The sequence below is a fragment of the Halichoeres trimaculatus genome, unplaced genomic scaffold (assembly GCF_033239565.1).
Source record: "Halichoeres trimaculatus isolate MK-OKI-2021-1 unplaced genomic scaffold, fHalTri1.1 fHalTri1_scaffold_18, whole genome shotgun sequence".
NCBI lineage: Eukaryota > Metazoa > Chordata > Actinopteri > Labriformes > Labridae > Halichoeres > Halichoeres trimaculatus.
In genome coordinates, this window is record NW_027437196.1 from 6,446,136 (window position 1) to 6,470,078 (window position 23,943).

A 23,943-nucleotide genomic window follows, 5' to 3' on the forward strand; every position below is an offset into this window, starting at 1 on the left:
AAACAGGAAAACAGAAAAATCAGAAAGCACAACTCAAAAGAAAAACTAAACAACTAAAAAAAGAAGTTAACACAAAAACTGAAGTAGGAAAAAAATCAAGGGAGCAGAAAACATTTTAATGAAAGCAGGAAACATAACAGAAAACACAACAAAAATTGAAAACACAATAAAAACACAACAAAAAGAGAAAAGACAACAACAAAAACAGAAAACACAACAAAACAAAAAAACACAACAAAAACAGAAAAACACAATAAAAACAGAAAACAACAACAACCAAAGAAAAAAAACACAACAAAAACAGAAAACAACAACAACCAAAGAAAAAAAAACACAACAAAAACAGAAAACACAACAAAATTAAAAAACACAACAAAAACAGAAAAGTCAACAAAAACAGAAAACAACAACAACCAAGGCAAAAAAACACAACAAAAACTAAAAGACAACAATTAAAACAGAAAACACAACAATAACAAAAAAAACAAAACAGAAAAGACAACCACAACAAAAACACAACAAAAGAGAAAACAACAAGAAAACCACAAAACACAACCAAAAAAAAAGAAAACAACAACAACAAAAAAAGAAAAGGTTAAATTCAATTTTGCCTTTCTGACTTAAGGAAAATACCTTTTTGATTTCAATACATAAACGCTACCTTTGATCACTTAGTCTGTATTTTCAGAGAATATTTGTTGCAGGACATCAAAATATGGTCTCAAAAACATCTTCAAATATTTCTATAGATTCTTAAGTAGGGAATGCATAAATAATATATTTAAGGGGGAAAAACAGAGCTGGAGAAGAGGAGTGATATTCCAAGGTTAAAGTCACAAAACAGTTGGACATTTGTAAGGTTAGGGGGACTAACACTATGCTCTGTTTGTTGTTATGTTTTGCACTTTAGGGCCACCGTACAGAAGCCATCACACTGGAGGGAAAGAGGTCAGTGTATTAAAGCGTCTGTCAGGGTTAACAGGTTATAACAGCAGAGGTACATTAGCCCAGCGGTGTATTCTGTCACTTCCTATCACTGAACAGGAGAGGACGAACTCAGAATTTGTTCCTGAATCCCTTTTGATGCTAACCGTCTCTGGTCTTCAAAGCTTTGGATAATCAATCAGTGGACGTCTCTCACAGTCAGATCTGACTTCATTGTTTCTGACGGACGAGTAAAGGGTCTCCCCACGTTTCTATCATTACTGTCTGCTCTCATTAAACACAACCCTCTGAAAACTGTTCCTTAACTAAGTCAACCACTGTCAGAACACTGAGTGATGTTTCAGTCTGACAAAACTGTAGAGGACAGGATTATAGCGGAGGGGACGAGAGCTGAGTCACCATGTGTGAAACGGTGATGTAAATAAGATAGAGCTATCACGACATAACTTAGAAGAGTTTAGAGTTCATGACACTGAAATCTGAAGAGTTGCTATTTCAGTTTCATGTCACGTTGTTCATTTTCCCAGAAAGCTGAAGCTTCTTTTGTCCAAATAACACAGAATGTGTGACTAACAGCTGTGTTTGTCATGTTTGATGGTGGATTTGTCCTTTAACGCTCCAGCATGTCGCACTCCAGCATGGTTACTATGGCACCAACATGATCTGAATCTAACACAGCAGAGTGACGGATTATCAAGTCAAACAATGACAGGAGACATTTGGATAAATAACTGCAGTCTGCTCGTCTCGCCTGTGCTTCACTAATCTACGTCTGGCGGATGGGAGTAGTAAAAGTTGATGGAGAATAAGTATCAGAGGAAGAAGCAGTAGGAGTTTGAGTGTAACTAGCAGTCATAGGCATGGTCTTATGGATTGATTAGCTTCCATCAACTGCCAACTTCCTGTTAGTTCCAGTGTGGCCAAATGTTGGCCGCAAATGGCTTTGAACCAAGAGTCTTTGATGTGCACCACATAGTTTACTGTGCAGTTAGCAATCTGGAAAACAACATGTGTGTACACGTCAAAAAACAGGCAAAGTCACCTTCCAAATTTCTGCAAAACAACCGTCCTGATCATCGTTTTTTTTATTTTTTATTATTATATCCCAAGACGTATCACCTAATTACCTGAGACTACTAAGTCTCAGTTTCACTGTGAACATCAAGTTCCACTTAGGTTTCCCTTTGGCTAACTGAGTGCCTGTTTGTGCTAAGTCTCTGTTTCACTGTAAATAGTTGGTCACACAGAGGCACCCCTCTGGTGTACTATGCATCTGTTTCTGTCGAGTCTTAGTTTCCCTGTCAATATCAAGTTATGCAAAAGACTTTGCCTACTTTAGGTTGCCATTTAGCTGTTTTCAGCGAGTCTTGGTTTTACCTTAAAAAGTAGTTTACACAGAGGCTTCAATCTGAATTCAAAATCTTCTGTTTGTGGCAAGTCTTAGTTTCATGGAAATAAGTAGTTCAACAGAAGCCTCTTTCTGAGTTTCCATTCTTCTTTTTGAGGTGAGTGTTAGTTTCCCTGTGAAAAATAAGTTTACAGTGGCATCATTCTGGGTTTACATTCATGTTTTTGTTGTTGGTCCCAGTTTCACTGTAAAAAGTATGTTCTGCTGAGGTTTCCTGTTGGCTTTCTATGTGTCCATTTCCTTTGAGTCTTAGTTTCACTGGAAATACTAAGTTATACAGAGGCCTCACTCTCAGAAACGTATTGTTCTGTTTGTGGTGTGTCTCAGTTTTACTGAAAGTAATTGGTCAAACAGAGGCATTCCTCTGGTTTACTATGCATCTGTTTCTGTAGAGTCTTAGTTTCAATGTAAATATGAAGTTACACAGAAGTCTCACTTGAGGTTGCCATTTAGCTTTTTGCAGTGAGTCTTGGTTACACTGTTGATAGTAGGTTACACAGAGGCTTCAATCTGATTTGAAAATCTTCTGTTTGTGGTGAGTCTTAGTTTCATGTAAAAAGCTAGTTAAACAGAGACCTCTCTCTAGGTTGCCATTGCTCTGCTTGAGGTGAGTCTGCTGACTATGTGTCTGTTTCCTTGGAGTCTTAGTTTCACTTGAAATACCAAGTTATACAGAGGCCTCACTCTGGTTTGCCACTGTTCTGCTTATGAGGAGTCTCAGTTTCACTGTGAATATTTATTTACAAAAATAAATGGGAATTTAAAATCTTCTGTTTGTGGTGAGTCTTAGTTTCAAATCTCAGGCTTTTCTTAGTGTTATGAAGCTAAAAAAAGACAGTGGTTTTATTGTGATTGACAGGCCTTACGTTTAATAAATAACATAAGGTAGCAGATAAGTAGAATGTCAAAAGTAAATTTTTATCAGGTCTGTCTTTAAGAAGAAAACTACTTTTAAATTTGTTCTGAGCTGAGGAGTTCTAGAATTCTGAGATCAAAGAGAATTCTATCTTTGATCTTAAGATTCTAGAACACCTGCTGTTGCTCTCCATACAGACTGTTTTTCCTGCTAACACTTCATTGGTCGATACAACCTAAACTACAAACAGAAATCAGAGCTCATTTATATCAGGGTCTTGTCTGGTTCTTCTTCAGTTTTATGTGGAATCTGTCCCTGGAGGATACAGTCGTCGTAGTAGTAGCATAAAATAAGTGAGAGTAAGAAGAGAAGCACTGCTTGTAGTAGCAGTTAAAGCAGCAGAAAGCAGAACTGTTAAACAAAGTTTCAACGCTGAATGCTGATAAATGATGCCGATATTGTCCCGTATGAGTCACACACACTCTGGAGTGCCCTTCTCATCCCTCCATCCTCCTCTCATCTCATTATCTTCATTACAACTCTCTCTCACGGCTCGCTCCACCCGCCCACCACATCCTGAGGTTGACATCAAACGCTGCTGAAGTAGACCCCTCGATTAGAGCCGATCCCACCACCGGCCCCCGAAAACCACAAACACTCTGTAACCCACGGCTCATTAAACAAAACTGGCATCACGACACTAACGACTCTCCCTCTTTGTGTGTGTGTGTGTGTGTGTGTGTGTGTGTGTGTGTTTATGTCTTCGTTAGTGAGGCTTCTTTCTCTCAGTAAGGCTCTGGAAGATCTGCACACACAAAACAAAGAATAACAACTACACACGTTTGTGTTAGCTTTCGTGAGTTGCCTGGATTGCAGGACAGGATGCTGCTTCTCTTCTTCCTATCAGAGATGGTTGGGGTCCGGTAGCTCCTCAAATAAGAGACAAACGGCGTGTGTGTTTTATGTCCGTCACATGACGACATTCTGGCAGAAAGCTATGGAAACACCACCTGTGTGCCCTTTAACATGCAACACACACTCACACAGAGGCACACACACACACAGACGCAGACAAAGTGCTGAGTCAGGTGGTTCAGAGTCGATTGGAGGCAAAATGGTTGAGTGCACAGATGGTCATAAAGACAAAGACACACACACACACATAGCTCTCTATATATACATAGATAAACACACACTGGCGTACAGATATCTGCCAGCTCATGTCACCACACAGCAACATGTGAGCTGAGATGATGATGATGAAGATGGGGAGGAACGCATAATGGTGACGATAACATACGAGGATGAAAATGAAGAAATGATGAACATGAAGACATTTGCGTGTGTGTGTGTGTGTGTGTGTGTGTGTGTGAGGAAGAGATAGAGAGGGGGCAGAACATCAGATTCAGCGAGATTCATTCTCCAGTGAATAATGTCCACAGGACGGAGCGGCCTACACACAATCTGACTCTTATGTATGTGTCCGAAAGTGTGTGCAAGTGTGTGGCTGTAGAATTCTTGTCATGTAACACACACAAATGGTCGTCCCAATTTGGCTGCCAAAAGTCGTGTCAAAAGAGACAAAAATGGCTACTTCATTTTGACACAACCAGAGAGAGAAGCGAAGGATGCCGACTATCAATCAGTGCGATGAACTAACAGACAACCATAGGACTATAACAGAGTTTTGACCAATAAAGCAGCTGATACAAGCTGCTCTTATGAACTTCTATAAAAGCTCAAACACTTTGCTACAGTAGGTGGTGATGAGAAGAAGAACTACAACAATACATGTGCCACAAATCTTCAGGAGAATCTTCAGAAGAATCCTCAAAAGTACTCTTCTATTAAGTTAAATTTTTTGTCTTTTTAACAGGATAGGGGAGTGGATAGAGCAGGAAACGATGCCAGATTGGGGAGCTATATGCGGGAAAGGTGCCACTGTTAAAGGGCTAACTTTATGCGGTGTGACCTGAACTGCTTGCCCATAGCGGAAAGCAAAATTACTGCTGTCAGGCGATTAAAAAATTTAATCAAATTAATCATAGGATTTAATTTAACATTTAAACATGCAACCCAAAGGGGATTCCTTGACTTTTGGGGCTAGCCTCTAGTGGACACTCAGGGAATTGCATTTGTATTTTGTATTTTTAATGTAGTGCTGTCAGGCGATTAAAATTCTCAATTAGAGGATTTGTGATTAATTAATCTAATTAATCACATTTTGATCTCATAAATGCGTAAGGTCCCCAAATAATGAAGTGCATGACTAATTAAATGAAAACACAAAGAAAAGATTTGCAAATCCACATTTTTTTAAATATGATTGGAACCGTTCCCTGCGTCTTCAGAAGTAAATTGTGTTTTTCAGCAGGGAGAGGCGGGGTCTGGCAGAGCTTGCCAATCAAAATCCTGCTCGTAAACTACTGTGGGTGAGAGCAGTGTGCTCTTTGGATGAGAGCTCAGCATGGATATGAGGAGAAGCTGTGAGATGACAGAGACATAGTGAGACGCTGCAAGTCAGAAAAGCTCAGGCAGCTCACGCTCCAACTGAGGATGTGTCTGAGGATGTGATATCCAACAGTAGACAAAAAAAAAAGAAAGAAATCACATTTATTACAGCCCCGTAAGTAAGGGAGTGATAAACCAGGTAGAAAGAGTGCCCGCCCGTATGCAACACTCCGTAAAGAACAGCGAACGCACCCATATACACAACTAGGGATTATCTGATTGGTCAATACTATTCAGCCTTCTACTGGTTGATCCAGAAAAAATTCGAGAGCAGACAGAAATCTGTGAGCAGAAATTCCCTCAGCGCAAGAGGAAAAACCTGAGTGTGGGTGCAGGAAATCTGCAAGAGCAGAGTTTTGAGAGACAATATCACAACATCTGAGCATGAAATCAATAAAATACTGCTCTCAAATCAATTTAAAATGCTCTTGAATTAAGACAGGAAATTAATTCCTTATGTGTCGCAGTTGTTCAGAGAGAAAGAGCGGCGTCATCGTGAGAAAAGACGACGGAGATCATGGAGAAGATCCAAGGATGTAGCGCCCTAGATGAACACGATCAGAAAAAGTATGTTTTGTCTGTTATTTGGATCAAAAACAGGAAGAGAGACATAAAAGAAGAGAGTTCACTCCTCTTAGGGAGTTTTGGTGTTTACATAGTCAGAGAAAACAGTATTATTTGGGTCTTGAAAGATGGTTCAAGATACTCTGAAAACGGCTGAGCTAATCAGCTTCATTTTCATAATGCATTAATTTGTGGTGTTATGAATTAATCTAATTAACGCGTTTAAGCCCTATTTCAAATCATTAAATCCTTAAGCATAGATGTGTTTAATAAATACAAAGTAGCAGAAGCTGCAGCAAGCATAAGGATCGAAATAAAGAAAGTGCAAAACATTTCTTAGGGATGAACCAAAACTTAACTCACTGGATACCAATTACTGTAGGTGGCAGCAGTGCTCTCTTTGGATTTGCAAGTCGGAAAAGTTCAGGCAGCTCACACTCAAACAGAGAAAGTGTCATGATTGTGGGAAAAGACGACGAAGATCATGGAGAGGATCAAAGGATGGAGTGCCTGAGATGGGTGCAATCTAGAAAAGTTCACTATGTAAACACCAAAACTACCAAAGATGAGTAGACTATTGTGTTTCATGTCTCTTGTCCTGATTTTTCTATTTTTTGAACAAAAACAGGAAGAGAGACATGAAATTAGAGTCTACACTGGAAAAAACTGGAATTTTATCAAGTGTTTTTGTCTTATTTTCAGTAGAAATGCCTTTTTAGACTTTTCTTTGATGCCACAAGACCCCTGAGGATAATGACTGTGCCAGTGGTGGAAGAGTAAATCCACAAATTTATTCCCACTAGTTTTCGGGGTTGCAGGCCGAAAATGTCGGCAACAGCATCTATTATTGGTGCCCAGGAGGGCTGCACCTCACAGTAACTACATGAGTTGGTCATCGTAATTCCAAGTCTGCAGAAATCCAGTTAGAGGGGTTAATGAGTGGCGCTCTCCACAGCTGTCATTTCTTATTGTGTATAGATCAAGCCCAGGCAGAAGCCGACTTTTCCCAACCCCAGCGAGCGTCCCTGAAGGCAGCAGAGCCGAGGTCTTCACAGGACAAATCCCAGAGACGCTCGACAGCAGGCTCGAAGCTCCCCACAAACACCCGGAGAGCGTGTGCAGAGTCGCCGCCAGAGGAGCGTGTCGGGGATTTGTCCGTGTTGATGATGTCATCAGAGGGCTCTGGAGTCGTGTGTTCAGATCTGAAGGAGACTTGTTCAGAGGGGCTGAGGAGCTGCAGGATGAAGGAGGGCTCAGCAGGAGCACAGAGCACTGCCTGACAGCAAGAAAAGTACACCCGACTTCAAAACTGGAAACTGTACTGAACTCGTTTTTTTTTCAAAGCAGGATATTTATTTATATTTAAAACTTTTAATAAAGTTAGAATCAGTATTTATCAAACTTACGGAACAAACCTCTTTTATGCATCAGTTGGAGACAATGCATTGTGCTAATTATAAACTCCTGTGTTCAGCAAACATCCGGATCAATGAAACAGATTATTGATGACTGATTTAAAACCCTCGATTATTTCTGTCTCACATATTTATAGAAAAGATGGCCTTTAAATAGAAAGAAGCTGTGGTTATTTTAACACCATTTTATTTACTGTCAGCACTGATTAAAGCCGACCAAACTCAAAAACAGCACCGGGCACGTTTTTCTCTGAATGAAACGAGCAGCTCGAACATGAAACGTGATCTATTTTTATCCGCAGAGAGTATTTTTAGCAGCAGCAGCAGCAGCAGGCCTGGCTCTCTGCAGGGCTTGCTTACACTGATTTAATATTTATCAGTCAGAACGACGACTGCTCAGCCAGAAAACACGCTTGTTTGTTGTTTTTGTTGAGCAGAAAGAGCTGCATGATAAAGAGGTTGATATCCACATGCAGATCAAACATGCTTAAGATGAGACAAACATACGGTGAGACAAAGGGACTTAGAGGGCATTCAGAGAGAGATTTGAAGAGATTTCTTCCTCTTTAGTTTAAAATAAATCCCTCAGATAATTAATAATTTGCTCTCTCAATCAACCAGTCTTGGCCTTCCATAACATAATCCAGTCTTCATAACAGGGTCTTAACGAACACAGTACAAAGGTAGGAACCATAAAGATGTCTGCTGGGGAAACGGCCTGTATGGAGAGCAAAAGCAGGAGTTCTAGAATTCCATTTGATCTCAGAATTCTAGAATCCTCCTCGTCATCCTTTCAGTTCTACAAACATTTGAAAAGTAACTTTCTTCATCTCTTTAGGACAAACCTGACAAATCTTGACATTTGACTTTTTACAATCATGATTTTGTTATTTCAGCAAATCTAAGTCTCATGAATTACAAGTTTTCTTTTTTAGCTTCATGCTGCGAAAGGAAGCCAGAGTGAAGCCTCTGTGTAACTCACTGTTTACAGTGAAACTGAGACTCACCACAAACACGTGAACACACGGCAAAAAACTGAAATCTTATGAAGTGTTTTTGTCTTATTATAAGTAAAAATTGTGTTATTATACTTGATATGAGCCACATTAGTCAGTTAACTAGTCAGTTAAAAAATATCTTGTTATAAGTTATTGAAAGACAAAAATGAGGTCTGAATTGCTTGTAACAAGTTAAAAAAAATATGCCAATACAATAAAATAAATTGATCAAAATTTTGCTTAAAATTAGAATAATGTCTTAATACTAGTACCTTTTCTCTTGTTCCATTAGCAGATTTTTTTTTTTTACTTTTTACAAACAATTCAGACCTCACTTTTGTCTTTAAATAACTCAAAACAAGACATTTTTAAGGACTAGTCAGGAGAGTGTAGCTCATACTTAGTCAAAAAAGACATTTTCTACGGAAAATGAGACAAAAACACTTAGATTTATGGCTAACTGCTAGCTAAGGGACATGCTAATGCAAATACTGCAAGTGCTAGATCAAATAACTACAAGAAAATAACAAGAATGAAATAAACCATATCTGGGGGAAAGAAGTGGCTTCTCTTTTAAAACGAACCCATGGTCAGTTTGCAAGCTGCTTATTGGATAAAAGCCATTTTATCTGAAAGTTATTTATAGCTAACTGCTAGCTAGGGTACATGCTAACTTAGATACTGCAAGTGCTACATCAAATTATTACAAGAAATTAACAAGAAACTTAGTTTCATTATCAGCTCCGTATCACTGAAGGAAGCCAGAATGAGGCTATGAGTATCTTACTATTTACTGTGCAACTGAGACTCACCACAAACAAACAAACAAACACAGATTTCAGCTTTTACAGTGCAGCAACCCAAAAGTGAGATGTCTGTGTGACTTAGTTTTGACAGTGAAACTGGGACTCAACATGACCAGATGCAGAGAGAAGCCTCTGTGGAACTTACTTATGACAGTGAAACTGAGACTTAGTGGTCTCAGGTGAATCGAAGGTACTTCTTTGGGGTTTATTAAACAAGTTAACAGGGATTTTTTTTGCAAACTTTACTTTGCCTTTCTTTTGATGTGAACGCACATTGTTTCCTTGGTTGTGAATGATACTGTTTGGAACTTACTGTTTACAGTGAAACTGAGACTCACAAAAAAGAGGAATGGAGGATGAAATAAACTATATCTGGGAGAAAGAACGTGGCTTCTCTTTTAAAATGAACACATGGTCTGTTTGCAAGCTGTTTAATAAAAGCCATTTTGGCTGGAAGTTATTCATGGCTAACTGCTAGCTCGGGCACATGCTAACTTAAAGACTGCAAGTGCTAGATCAAGTAACTACAAGAAAATAACTAAAAACTTAGTTTCTATATCAGCTCTTTATCACTGAAGGAAGCCAGAATGAGGCTTTGAGTATCTTACTATTTACAGTGCAACTGAGACTCACCACAAACAAATAAACACGGGTATGTAATGAATCAGAAAAATGAATTGGCGCCAAGTTTTTAAAGAATCAGTCTTGATAAACATGATTATCAGATGCATCAGCTTCCTCTGATCTATGAAGAAAACTTAACTCAGCGTTGTTATCAGTGTACGACTCATGCTTCCTAATAACAAATTGTTCTTTCGTCTGTGTTCATAATTAGTTTGGTAAACTCTTGTTGAGCGCAGTAATTAGATCGTCACTAGAATAAATGTATTTTTTCACTCCCACACCTTAGCTGCAAATGTTTATACCTGAGTCAGGTAGTTCGACCCCTCTCCTTCTCTATCTCCCCATATGACACCCCCCCCCCACCCACATGCACACAAAAAACACACACACACAAAAAACACACACACACACACACACACCCTCTGTTTGTTGTGGAGGAAGCAGGCCGGGCTGAGATGGATCGCTGCACAAACAAATGTTTGTTCTGCCCTTCGCACACCCCAGAGACACACTCTCACACAAACACACACAGCTGTCTGCCCGGCAAGTGTGTGTGTGTGTGTATGTGTGTGTGTGTGTATGTGTGTGTGTGTGTGTGTGTGTGTGTGTGTGTGTGTAGACAGGTTTATGCAGCAGGGAGCTGTTATGTGTTTTATTCCTTCTTATTTTTTTACAGTTTCTTTTTGTTCGCTTTTATTACCGAGGATTTATGTCTGTGTGTTTGTGTTATTTATTTTTACTGTTTGCTATTTATTATCCTGCAGATTTACTCTGTGTGTGTGTGTGTGTGTGTGTGTGTGTCTGTGTGTGTGTGTGTGTGAGAGTGTGTATAGAGTTTATGTTGCTTTCCTATCATTATTATTATAAAATTATTACAGTTTGTGTCTGCGAAACATCCACCAACATCCAGACTCTGTATGTGTGTGTGTGTGTGTGTGTGTGTGTGTGTGTGTGTGTGTGTGTGTGTGTGTGTGTGTGTTTGCACTAGCTGTCCACCAGTTACTGCTCTCACTGGAAGTAATGGGTGAAAAAAAGGGAGAGAAAAGAAGAAGAGTTGGAGGCATAGATAGATAGATAGATAGATAGATAGATAGATAGATAGATAGATAGATAGATAGATAGATAGATAGATAGATAGATAGATAGATAGATAGATAGATAGATAGAAGAAAGGAAGAAGGGTGGAAGCAAAAGCTGACAGAGGGATGATCAAAGAAATGATGAATAGACAAAACGAGTAATGGTTTGAAGAAGAAAGAGGGAAAACATGGCATACACTGTGAAAAGTGCAAGATATGGAGAAAGGAGGGATGGAGGGATTGAAGGAGAAGTAAAATGGACCAAAGGGGTGATGGGACGACTGAACAAAAGAAAAAAAGGAAAAAGAATAGAGAGAGTTTGATTAATGGATACAGTGATGGCAAAGAAAGGAAGGAAAAAGAGTTCAGAGAGAAAAGGAGAAGATATGAAGTCAGGACGAAGAGATGACAGAAGAAGAAAAAAGAAGGGAAAGAGGAAAGAAGGAGTAGAAAAATACGTAATGAAGTAGTGATGTAAAAGAAAAAGAAAATAGGCGAGGAAATAAAAATTCAAGATAAGAAGAAGTGATTACAGAGGAAGAAAAGAAAGCAAAACTTAAAGGAAAAGAGAAGACAGTCACTCATTTGTGAATGATGTGAAATGAAAGGATGAAGGATAAAAAGGAGATGGATGAAAACAGATTGATAAAGGATGGGGGGATGGAAACGGTAACAGGAAAGATGCAAACATGGACAAGTTAGAGAACAAAAACAAGGATGGATGATTAATAGAAAGAGAAACAGAAAAGGAAAGTAGTAAGAAAGATGGAAAGACAGAAGAATCGGAAGAAAAATGAAAGAGGAAACGGAAAGGTAAATCATGAAAAATGACAACTTGAAAAAGAAAGAAGAAGAAAAAAGAAGGGAATGAAATAAAATGATAAAAATAAATGAAGTAAGAAAGAGAGAAACAAAAAAATAAGAAAAAGAGAGAAAAAAGTGAGGGCAGAGGAGAAAAGGGAAAATAAAGAAAGATGGAGAAGATAATAAAAGAAGAAGTTGGGACAAGGAAGGAAAGAAAAAAGGAAAGAATAAATACTAGAGGAAAGGACTTAAGAAGACATAAGAGGAAGAATAGAAAAATAAAAAAAAGAAAGGATGATCAAAAAGGCAGTTTGGGAAAAAGACAAATACAGAAGAGAGAAATGAAACTGGATGGAGGGCATGAAATGAGCTGTCAATCAACACAGCGGGGTCAAAGGTCAAGGGGAGGGGGCGGGTCTTAACAAGGCTCAAAACACAACAGAGGAGAAGGGTCGCCACACTTCTGATTATCTGTCTATCACTGCTTTTTTTAACGCCTGTATCCCTCCATCAGGAAGACAACAGAAGAAGAAGAAGAGGAAGAAAAAGAAAAAGAAGAAGACGAATGAAGGAAAAAACAAGAGGAGAAAAACGAGAGGAGAAAAACGAGTGACAGATGAGGTTTAATGAGGGAAGGATGGATGGAGGGATGAAAGGAGGAGGGAGGGGAAGGGTCACATTATTTATTCAGAGGTGGAGGAGAAAGGAGGGAGGAGGGAGGAGGGGGGATTAAGACTGAATCCGCCACCTGAACCACTCACACACACACACACACACACACACACACACACACACACACACAGAGTCCCTCAGGGCGTGAGGCGGCGGGTGTGAAAGGCTGTTAATTGTCGCCAACACGACTTTAATCAGATTTGTGCCTCCGCCCCCTCCACACACACACACACACATGTACACACACAGCCCTGTCCCATGGGAAGTGCATGTGTGTGTAAATCAAGTTTTGGCGTGGAGGTGTGGTCATTAGCGCCAGGTCCCATATGCTGCCCGCCGACTGCAGAGGGAGAACCCCTGGGACACACACACACACACACACACAAAGACACACACTATTGAACAAGCTGTAATAACCAACAATTGCGATATTTTAAACCCCAAAAACTTCAACAGACTTTTGTTTTTCTGCGCCTTTGCTTGTTTCTGAAACAGTGTCCAGCCTCCACCACAATGACACGATTTTTAATCTCTTGGGAGCTAGATTCTTGTTCTTCTACTCTTTAAGTAATAGTGGATCGCAAAGCGCCACCTAGTGTGTTGAAATGTTAGGGCTTGTTAGTAAGTTTAAGAAAAAGAAGCAACGGAGAGAAAAAACTGTTTCTGCACCAGGCTGTAAACGTGTTTGTTACCTCCGCCAAGGAGGTTTTGTTTTTGGGAGAGCTTAGCCCTCTTCCACCAAGCAGTCCGGTTTAGATCAGTATGGTTTGGTATGGGATGGTTCGGTTAAGGCAACTGTGCCCCCTTGTGGTAGGCGGCTTGTAAGCTGGATGCCGACAGCCGCATCAGTAACACAATAATGTCACACCATAGCAGCGCGACACAGTGTACCCCGCTAATAAATCCAACAAAGAAGAATGACGCAAAACAGTAAACAAAGAGCAACTTTGGAAGACATCCAGCAATTCGTCTTCTCTGTGATTGGCATGTGGCTCTTTGATACAAAACACAATCAAACACAATCTTCATGGATCTTGATGAAATTTTCAGGAAATGTTCCAAATGGGATAAGGAAGAAGTGATTAAAATTTGGAGATGATCTGGATCACTATCTGGATCCAGTATTCTTTTAAAGGATTCTTTATCATTGTGAGATAGGGCCATTTTCACCATATGTGTATATAACTCCATGATAAATGGTCGGGTTGCTTTGCAGAACAATACAAGTCAAGGTCACCATAATTTCTGACAGATGTTAAAGTAGGATCCAGATTCTGCCAATATTCTGGATACTAAGATCTGGAATATGAAATATGTCCTTGGTCATCATAATTTTAAACACTGTCAGGAAACAAATTATAATACAAACCTGCAACTAACACCAAATTGTAGCAGACAGTCTGCTGAAAGGGAGTATAACATTAAAGTAGGACTAAAGTGTTGGTGACAATCACAATATGCTTGGTGGAGGTCTGCGCTCTCTGACTGCTTTTCTAGTTTCTGCTGTGAAGTTTAACTCCTTAACATGGAGCTCTATGGGGATTGTCTCACTTTTGGGACCAGCCTCTAGTGGACATTTGAGAAACTGCAGTTTTTGGGACTTAGAAATACATATAAAGCACATATTTAAGACACAACCTCCTTTCATATAAAGGGTCCCTGATGAAGAAGGAAGTAAAGAAAAAACTGACGCGTTCTCTCTCTCTCTTTACCCTGGCTCAATCTCGCTCGCCCCCTCCCCCATCAGTGAATTAATGAAGACATTCATCTCTCTCCCTCCTTCATCCCTCCATCTCTATTAAAACCTCATTTTGTCCTCCACATCCATCCATCAAGCCTCACATCTCTCCCTTTCTCTGTTTCATTCCTATCATCTCTGTTCTTTCCTTTCTGTCTTTTCTCCTTCCTCCCTTCTCTCCTCTCCTGTTCCCCTTTCCTTCCTCTTAGTTTCCTTTTCTTCATCCCACCATCTTCCATCCCTCAACTCTACTTTCCTTCTTTTCTCCTGTCAACAGCTCTCACCAACTTTTCTTGTCTTTCTTTTATTCCAGTCTCTTGTCCTTTTGTTCCCTTCTTTTCTCCCTTCCTTGAGCCATCCTTCCTTTAACCTTCCCATCTTCTCCTCACTTCCTGGAGCTGCCTGTCATTTCTTCTTCCTCCCTTTTTTTTTCTCTTTTCTTCCTTGCTTCCTTAATCTCACCTTCCCTTCTCCTTCCTATCTTCTCCTCCCTTCCTTGATCTTTCCTTCCTGCCTCTGTTCCTTCCTTTTTTCTTGCTCTCTTCCTTTCCCTTTTCTCTTCTACCTTCTATCACTTTTCTGTCCCCTTCTTAACACCAACTAGCCTTCCTTTCCTGATTCCTTTCCACACATCCCTCCCAATTATACTCCTTCCTTGCTATTCCCCTTCCTTCCTCTGTTCTTTCCTCTTTCCTTTCCATCAATTTTTTGAGTTTCTTATCTCCTTTCCTCTCCCTTCTTCTTCTATTTCTTCCTCGTGTCTTTTGGCTTTTCTCTGTCTTTCCTTCTCATTTCTCTCAATGTTCCTTCCATCTTCTTTCCTTCCCTCACGCTTTTTTTTTTTTACTTTTTCACTTTTCTCTGCCGTCCATTCCTTTCCCATTGTTTCCTTTTTCTCTTCCTCCTTCCTTCCTCCCTTCCTTCCTCTTCCCTTCTTTTGTCTCTCTCTCCATCCATCCTTCCTCTCCTCACCCCCTCCTGTTCCCTCCTTCATTAACCCTCTCTCTGTCCCTCATCACATTTGGCCTCAGGCTGCACATATGGCAGTCACACTTCCACATCATTAAATAACACAGACACAGACACACACAGACACACACAGACACACACAGACACACACACACACACACACACACACACCAACTAGTGTCCCCTGTTGCTGGTTCCTTAAGGAGACAAGGTCCTACTACTCGTTTAATCTTTTCCCTATGCTTCCTATAATGCCTCCTTACTTCCTCCCTCCTCACTCTCTCTCTTTTTATCAAATAACTTCAATGCTCTCTCACCCCACATCAATTTTTTCCCGACTCTTCCTTATTGTCTCTCGCTCCACTCCAGAAAAAAGAATGTGTGGAGGGGTGTGGGAGGTGTGTGTGTGTGTGTGTGTGTGTGTGTGTGTATGGGGGGGTGGAGGGGGGTGTTTGAATGAGTGGTTTCCAAGGTAACGGAGCCACACTGCCGCAGTGGATGGGAAGGGGAGGAGGAGAGTGTGAAGAGAGTCGAGAGAGTGAGAATGAGAATGAAGCAGGCGTGTGTGTATGTGTGTGTGTGTGTGTGTGTGTGTGTGTGAGGCTGACAAACTTGACTCTGGCAGTCAAGAGAGTGAGCGCATTAACCAGCGAAGAAGAAGGAACAAGGAGGGGAACGTGTGTGTGTGTGTGTGTGTGTGTGTGTGTGTGTGTGTGTGTGTGTGTGTGTGTGTGTGTGTGTGTGTGTGTGTGTCTACAGCATGAATGTCAAGAGCATTGCTGCAGCGCCAAGGGCAGAGAGACACTATAAACACACACACACTCTCTCTCTCTAGAACATGCTCACACACACATGCATTGATACACATGCATGCACACACACTTACACACACACTCACAGAGCAGTTTATTGTGAATGAAGTGCAGAGCGACATCATGTGTTCGGTTACAAATGCTGATGTGTTCAGTTTACAACGAGAAAGGGAATGAGATAAGCGTGTTGTTCTGTGTGTGTGAGTGTGTGTGTGAGTGTGTGTGTGAGTGTGTTTGGGGGGAGGTGTTTGCAGCAGAGATGAAGAAACCAATAGAAGAGTCATAGAGAAGATGAGATGCTCTCAGTAAAGGAGGTCATGATGCGGTTGGATTATTTCTGTTCAGAGATGGTTTCATTTTTTACTCTTTGAAAACAAAGACTGAAGGAGAAGCAGCGGGAGGCGGTGAATGTGGGGAGGATAAATAAAATACTACGTTTATTATTTATTCATTCCTTATTCACCCCATTCATACAATCAGCGATACATCCTGTGATATCTAAAGCTCTCAGTTCTGTAAAAGTGAGACTGTAAACACTTCCTTTTAACTGTTTGGTTTCTTTCCTCACATCTTCTTCAATCTGTCACAATATGAAAACAAAGAAAAGGGGACAAACAAAAATATGATGGAAGGTGTTTTCCCTATGTGCAAACTTGGCCAATTTGGGACAGGAAAAAATTCAAGAATTCAAATCACATTCCAGAATCCTCACAACATTCCAGAATGACGTCCTTACTGGAGACTTCACGTCACTTTCTATAATTCTGGTAACATTCTAGAATTTATTTTAAAATTTCTGAACCCACGTCTCATTCATGAGCTAGTAGCTGGTAACATTTCAGGATTAAACTGTAATTCCAGAAATCAAGTCACGTTCCAGAAATGCTGTCGTCAAAAATTCCAGAATATTGGAGATGTTTTAGGATTCAAATCACATTCAAGAATCTCAATCACATTCCTGAATTATCCAAAAACTTTTAAGGAACCAAGTGGCATTCCATAATCCTGACAACTTTCCAGAATTAAAGTTACAATCCAGACCGTTGGCAACTTTCCCAAACACAGAGTCAGATCTCAGAGGGCCGTTACAGAACCAAACATTCAAAAATACAAGTCACATTCCAGAATTATGAGAAGACTCCAAGCAACATTTTAAGAATTCAAGTCACATGTTAGAATCCTGAATACATTCCAGAATTCTTGCAATGTCCAGGATTCAAGTTACATGTCAGAAGTCAGGTGGAATTCAAGAACTCAAGACACATTCCTGCATCCTGTGCACTTTGGGTCACAAGATCTCATCTCAAGAATTTGGACCACATTCAATAATTAAAACAACATTCCAGGAGTATTAAAACTTGCCGGGAAGCAAGCAAAATTCCAGAATTTAAGTTACACTCAAGGATTCTGATGAGATTCCATAAACGAACTAAAATTCAAAAAGTCAAGTCATATTCTAGAATCATGGATACTTTTTAAAATCCAAGTAACATTTAAGAATTAGAGTCACAATCGAGAATCCTGGTAACATTCCAGAATGTTGGCAACATTATGGAATTCTGGAAACATTCAAGAATTAAGGTCACATTCTAGAATTAAATTCTTGCGCACAGGCCAGAAGGAGGACAGTCAATCAAATTGTAAACGGTTGTGTGAATCTACAGCGACAGCATTGGTTGGCAATACTGTCGTCCACAAGATCAGGATAAAATCTAGAAAAATCTAAAACACTGAGCGACAGGAGAGATGAGGAGGACTCTGATGCCTGTCCTGACTTAACAGATAAAAACAAACAAAATATCTTTTTTTCCCATATCCACAGGACATTATACAGTATGCACGTCACAGATAAATGATCAAAAAAGGGGACAGGTTTAGAGGGTTTTAGACTCTTTTTGGGCCTCTTTAAACCAAAGAACCAAAGATCAGGACTTATTTCACCAACTGCATCTAAAACACACTCTGCAGAGGTTTGAATGTGTGTGTTTCTGTGTGTGATGGAGTTACTACTTCCTCTGCCTGTGTTTGGAACTCAGCATCAATTTAACCTCCCGCAGCTCCTACTGTCGAGCGGAAACACACACACTCACACACTCTCACACACACACACACGCTCAAGCAGAGCCAAAGTGTAAAATGGCCAAAGGTGCTTCCATCTCTCTGCATGTGTCCTGAAACAGTCTATTTCAGTCATGGTGCTCCGCAGGAAATGGATTCAGACATACACACACACACACACACAGGCTCTCTCTCACACACACACAGTCTAAGAGCTGCACACACACACAAATGAGAGACAGGTTAACATGGGGAGAGAGATCTTGATGTTTAATAATGGAGGAGGTGAAATGACAGATTTTTGCAGCAGAGTAAGACTCTCCCTCTCCTTTCCCTCCTCCTGCTCTGACCTGCAGCTCCCCCCTCTGGCAGGGGAGGGAGCTGCAGCTGCAGGATGAACCCTAAAGGTCACACCAAGAGCTGTAAGGCTGGTTTAAGAGGAGTCCAGATCACAAAGCAAAGCAGGCAGCTGTCACTGAATGCAAACACAAACAGACTGGACAAGAGAAAAGGAAGCAAAATGGGCCTCACAGTACACTTTATTCAAGAATTATTCTTAAAGGGCATATAGCAGGTTAAAGACAACTGTTAAGAAATTGATAGGGAAATAACTTGAAAATAATAATCTGAAAGAAATTCTTAAATTTATACACCACAGAGTCCTGCTTCTTCTGCCTCTGTTTAACATTATAAACATGGATCAGACTGTCACTCCTGTCAATGAAGAGGAAGAAAACCCCTATTCCCATCCATATGATGGACCTCAGGGTTATAGTTATGAGCCTGTTAGGAAAGATGGCGACCAGGAACAGAGCAGGATTAGGAGGAATAACGTCCATAGGAGAGCAGTAGAGATGAGGTGTGAGGAGAACCAGAGGAGAACAGAGAAGGTGTCCCGATGAGTTAGCGCTGTTAGCTAGTGATATGTAGCCTAATGCTGTGTTCACATCAATGTATTTAAACTTTGAAATCAGATACACTGACTTAAAAAATAAGTAGTATATGTAGGAGCTGATCCTAAAGCAACACGCTTTGAGCCGTCTTTATAAAGCCCATAGAGAGAAAGACAGAGAGGTCTATAAGAGGTCTATCCACTGATCAAGAGTCAGAAAACCAAGACTTAGCTACGCTGCTCAGGTCACGTTTCCGTTGGGTTGAATCTGTCGGGACAGTAGCCGTGTCAGTCTCACCCGGGTCTAGTATCCCATCCTGAACTTCATCCAAAGACTTTATGAAATAGACCCCATCATATTAATCTTCCTGTCGTGAAATGGCACCAAGAAGTCCCTTCTTGTCAGGTGCACAAAACAAATCCGAGCTCGAAAGCTAACTCACTGAGTCTAAAAAAGTGGACTCGATGTCCTGTTAAGCTAGTTTTCTGCATCCATCCATCCAAACACATCTGAATCATGTTAATGAACGGTCAAATTAAATAATACTTTTAATAAACACAAAAACACAACCCAAAATGCCCGATTTCACTCATGACAACCTGTTGTTCACATTAGCTAAAAGCGGAGTAAAGGATGCGAGTCCCTTTTGTTACGTCAAATGACGCAATGATGAAAAAGAGCGTTTTAAATTTGTGCTTTTTTTGTTGAATAACATATAAAATCAATGATTGACTTATTCTACAGCCATTATCAAACCATGTTAAGTGTAAAAATTAACCTTCAATTTGCCCTTTAAAGATGCTATGACAAGGATCTATTTTGATTGCACTCCCTCGCCACCTTGTGGCCGGGAGTCTCAGCACACTGTCGTAAATTACTTTTAGTGAGGCGTGTGTTTGTTTTGGAATTAAATGGAGATCAGGTCAAAACAAATTTTCTTTGTTCAAGACAACTTTTTACTGGATAAAACGCGCTGAGGTAAAGGACCTATCAGTACAGTTACATAGTGCTACTGTTTGAAGTGTGACATCAAGCAAAGTTGTAGCAGCCGGCTATATGTTAGCACGGTGCTCCAACGTAACTGTAGGCGAACGTGACAACAAGTAAACACTGTCAGTTTGTAAGTAGTTTAGCAGACGTTTATATTTAGCACAGCGGGCAGCCCGGTGCTCTAAGACATATCTGTAATGTGTAACGTTAGTAAATCCTGGTTAAAGGCTAAGACGACCTGAACTGGATTATGATCAGGCAGATCTCTTGAAGGGAGACTTGATGAACAAAAAAAAAAAAAATAAAGAAAGTTCTTAGTAAATTCTGCCAACACCCTGAGTCTGAAGCATGTCAACATAAAGAGACATTTTCTTAACTAGACACTCTCTGTCACACACACACTCACACACTCACACACACATGCAGAGCAGTGGAGGTGTCAGAGTGATCTGGCTGCTCTTTGCGTCTTAAAGCATGTATTATTGATTGGAACAAGCAGCGGTGAAGTGGAGCGCGGCGCTGCAGCTTTGTTCAAGGGCAGAGCTGCGAGCTCGCCACTTAGCGGACTGACAGGAGAGAGAAGGGTGAGCGGCACAGGTAGACAGAGAGAGAGAGAGCGCGAGAGGGGTGTGCGTGTTTGCTCCTGTGTGTTTGAGCTCTAACATTGTAAACCTGCCCGCTCTTTGTTTTGATGCTCTGTGTCCGACACCCTGCAGGACAGATCGACAAATCAATCCGTGACCCGCGTCTCCTCTCACACACACACACACACACACACACACACACACACACACACACACACACACACACACACACACACACACACACACACACAACCACCTTAGCAAATGTGTGTGTAGCCTTGTACTGTTGTGTCAAGTTGACACAGTCAGCAACAAGCTGAAGAATGCATAGCTGAAATGTTTCCTTACAACAATCGAACAAATCGATAGCTGTCTTCCCTCTTACAATAAGTCTCTTTTCACTCCGTCCATCACCCGAGTCGCTATTTAGCAGATAAGAAAATAAAAAACAAGCATTTCAGAGTGAAAAGATGATAAATAATTGAAATTTTTGCTCCAGAAAGGACATAAAAATGCTTTGCTGACATTTGAAGCTCCACCAGACTCAAAAAGATTCATTCATCCAAAAACTTTAAATATAAGTGGTCTACAACTCCCAGTGTGCATTGCATCAGAGAGTACAGGGGTCAGCTGCTGCTCTGCAAAGGGCTGCAGGCGGGAAGTGTGTGTGTGTGTGTGTGTGTGTGTGTGTGTGTGTGTGTGTGTGTGTGTGTGTGTGTGTGTGTGTGTGTGTGTGTGTGTGTGTTTTCTGACCAGAGTTCAGCAGCTCTTGCTCCATCACTCCGCAGCCCAGCACCTCCATCCAGTCGCCCTGAAAACGAACCTCCATCTCGAAGGAGGGATGAGTGAAGGGGAAGTAACAGTCAACCCACCGGACCTCCAGATCTGAGGGGGGAGGAGCAGAGGAGAGAAGAGGAGAGAAATGGGAAGGAAAAGAGAGTAAAGAAGGGGAAGGGAAGGAAGTAAGAAAAGGAAAGAAAGGAAAAATGTAGGAGGGGAGGGGATAGGAGGAAAGAAAAGGAGAGGAAAGGACAGAAGAAGAGGGGAAGGAAGAGTAGAGGAAGAGTGGTGAGGGAAGAAAGGAGGAAACAAGAGAACAAGAGGAAAGGAAAGTATTGGAGGTAAAGAAGGAGAAAGGAGGTGAGGTGACAAAAGGAAAGGAAAGGAAAGTGTTGGAAGGAAAGAAAGGAAATGAGGAGAAAGGTGGTGAGGTGAGAAGACAGAATGAAAGAAAAGAAAAGGAAAGGAAAGGAAAGGAAAGGAAAGGAGGAGGAAGGAGGTGAGGTGAAAAGACAAAAGGAAAGAAAAGGTAAGTGTTAGAAGGAAAGGAAAGGAAAGAAAAAATGAAAAGGTAAGTAAAAGAAAAAAGGGAAAGGATAAGAAAGGAAAGGAAAAAAGGGAACAGGAGAGGAAAGAAAGGGAAATGAAAAATGAAAGAAGAGAAGGAGAAAGTATGTGAGAAAGGTAGGAGAAGATACAACGAAGGAGAGATTGAGAGGAAAAACAAAAAAACGAGAGGAAAGGAGGGAAGTAAAAGAAACAAAAATTGAGGATGCAGGAAAAGGAAGCAGATGTTAGGAAAAGGAAACAAAGGACAAAAAGTAGCAGAAAGGAGAGAAGTGGAATCAAAGAAAAGGGATAAGGAAATGGAGAAAAGGAGACATAATAAGGGGAAGAGATGATTAAAGAAAGAGCATATTTTACCACGGAGGAATTAAAATGATGACTTCCTGTTTTTAAGGACTCACCTTCTCCAAACAGGTGTGTGACCAGTCTGGTCAGAGTGTTTTTTAGGTCGAACTCCACCAGCTTCACGGCCTCCAGAGTGTGAGCTTCCTGTTTGTGAGGCGTCCTCCGACCTCCTCGCTCAAAGAGAGACAGCTCCTCGCCGTTCTGCACCTTCGAAAAGAGCTGCAAGAGAAACAGAGAACATTTGTTGACAAACGCCAGGGAAGCCTCATCTCTTAACGCCAGAGAAGCATCAACTCTGAACGCCAGAGAAGCATCAACTCTGAACTCCAGAGAAGCATCAACTCTAAACGCCAGAGAAGCATCGACTCTAAACGCCAGAGAAGCATCAACTCTGAACTCCAGAGAAGCATCAACTCTGACCGCCAGAGAAGCATCAACTCTGAATGTCAGAGAAGCATTAACTATGAACGCCAGAGAAGCACCAACTCTAAATGCCAGAGAAGCATCGACTCTGAACGCCAGAGAAGCATCGACTCTGAACGCCAGAGAAGCATCAACTCTAAACGCTAGAAAAGCATAATCCTGAATGCCAGAGAAGCTTTGGCTTTGACTTCTTGTTGTGTGGTATACAACGAGCTGTGTAATTACTCAAAGCGTGCTTCTCCTACCTCATGGTTGGAAAAGAGTCGAACTCCCTCCATCTGGTGAAAAACGGGGTAGTGACTCGCATCAATCTCATCCCGTCTGTAAACGTCTCCAGCAAGTAAGAAAGCATCCAGACCGGATCTCACTAGCTCCCTCTGGTGGGCGGAGGTGTGAGCACGTAGCATTGTTTTCCTGTTCTCAAAAAAAAAATCTACATTAAATATTTGTGAACTCATAAGCTGCAGATGCATTGTGGGTCCTCACAACCTCACTCACCTGTTCAGGTAGTAGTTATCTCCTCGCTTCCTGCTGGGGTGGTCGGGCGGGATCAGCAAGCTGCCAATCAAAGCGTAGATTCAGAATCATCAGTGTTTCCTCAGGCTTTGATATTCACGTTCCAATAAAAACTCTGCAGATGTCCTCGGTAAACTTCAGACTGATCACACTCTGGTTTGTTTGAGTCAGTTTGCTCCGAGGACTTTTTGTTGCTCAGACATTTTAATTAAAAGACTCAAATTTGAGCAAACATGGGAAAATAAAAATTAATCAAAAGCAAATGAAGCAGAAGAGTTTTACAGGGAAAACAGGAAACAATCAGACGTTTATCTAAGTTATTCAGCCTAATCTTTCTCTGTTAACATGAAAACACACAAGTAGTTTTCAAGCTGCCAACCTGTCGAAGTTCTGCTCCACAGTTACCACAGGGCTCAGGTTATCGTGGACAGAGAAGAGAGGATTTCCCCAACGACCGATGTAAGAACTGTGGAGAGACGAGGAAAGGTTTTAAAGTGTAACTGGTAAAACCAATCACACTGTAAGGCCATGGGAGAAAGCAGTAGAAAAGAGTACACTGTACACTGAGACACTGAGTTTTTGGTTC

At 40.9% G+C, this 23,943-nt stretch overlaps 1 protein-coding gene across 1 annotated transcript in view; it reads right to left on the reverse strand.

Annotated features, from left to right (window-relative positions):
* The window catches only part of fars2 (phenylalanyl-tRNA synthetase 2, mitochondrial), a 148,239-nt gene that overhangs the window by 83,083 nt on the left and 41,213 nt on the right, over nt 1–23,943 (reverse strand). The window contains exons 4-8 of the mRNA XM_074693620.1: nt 23,737–23,823; nt 23,340–23,399; nt 23,087–23,255; nt 22,475–22,637; nt 21,480–21,611 (exon numbers count right to left, since the gene is read on the reverse strand). Coding sequence (XP_074549721.1) covers nt 21,480–21,611; nt 22,475–22,637; nt 23,087–23,255; nt 23,340–23,399; nt 23,737–23,823 — 611 coding nt within the window. The remainder of the gene's footprint in view (nt 1–21,479; nt 21,612–22,474; nt 22,638–23,086; nt 23,256–23,339; nt 23,400–23,736; nt 23,824–23,943) is intronic.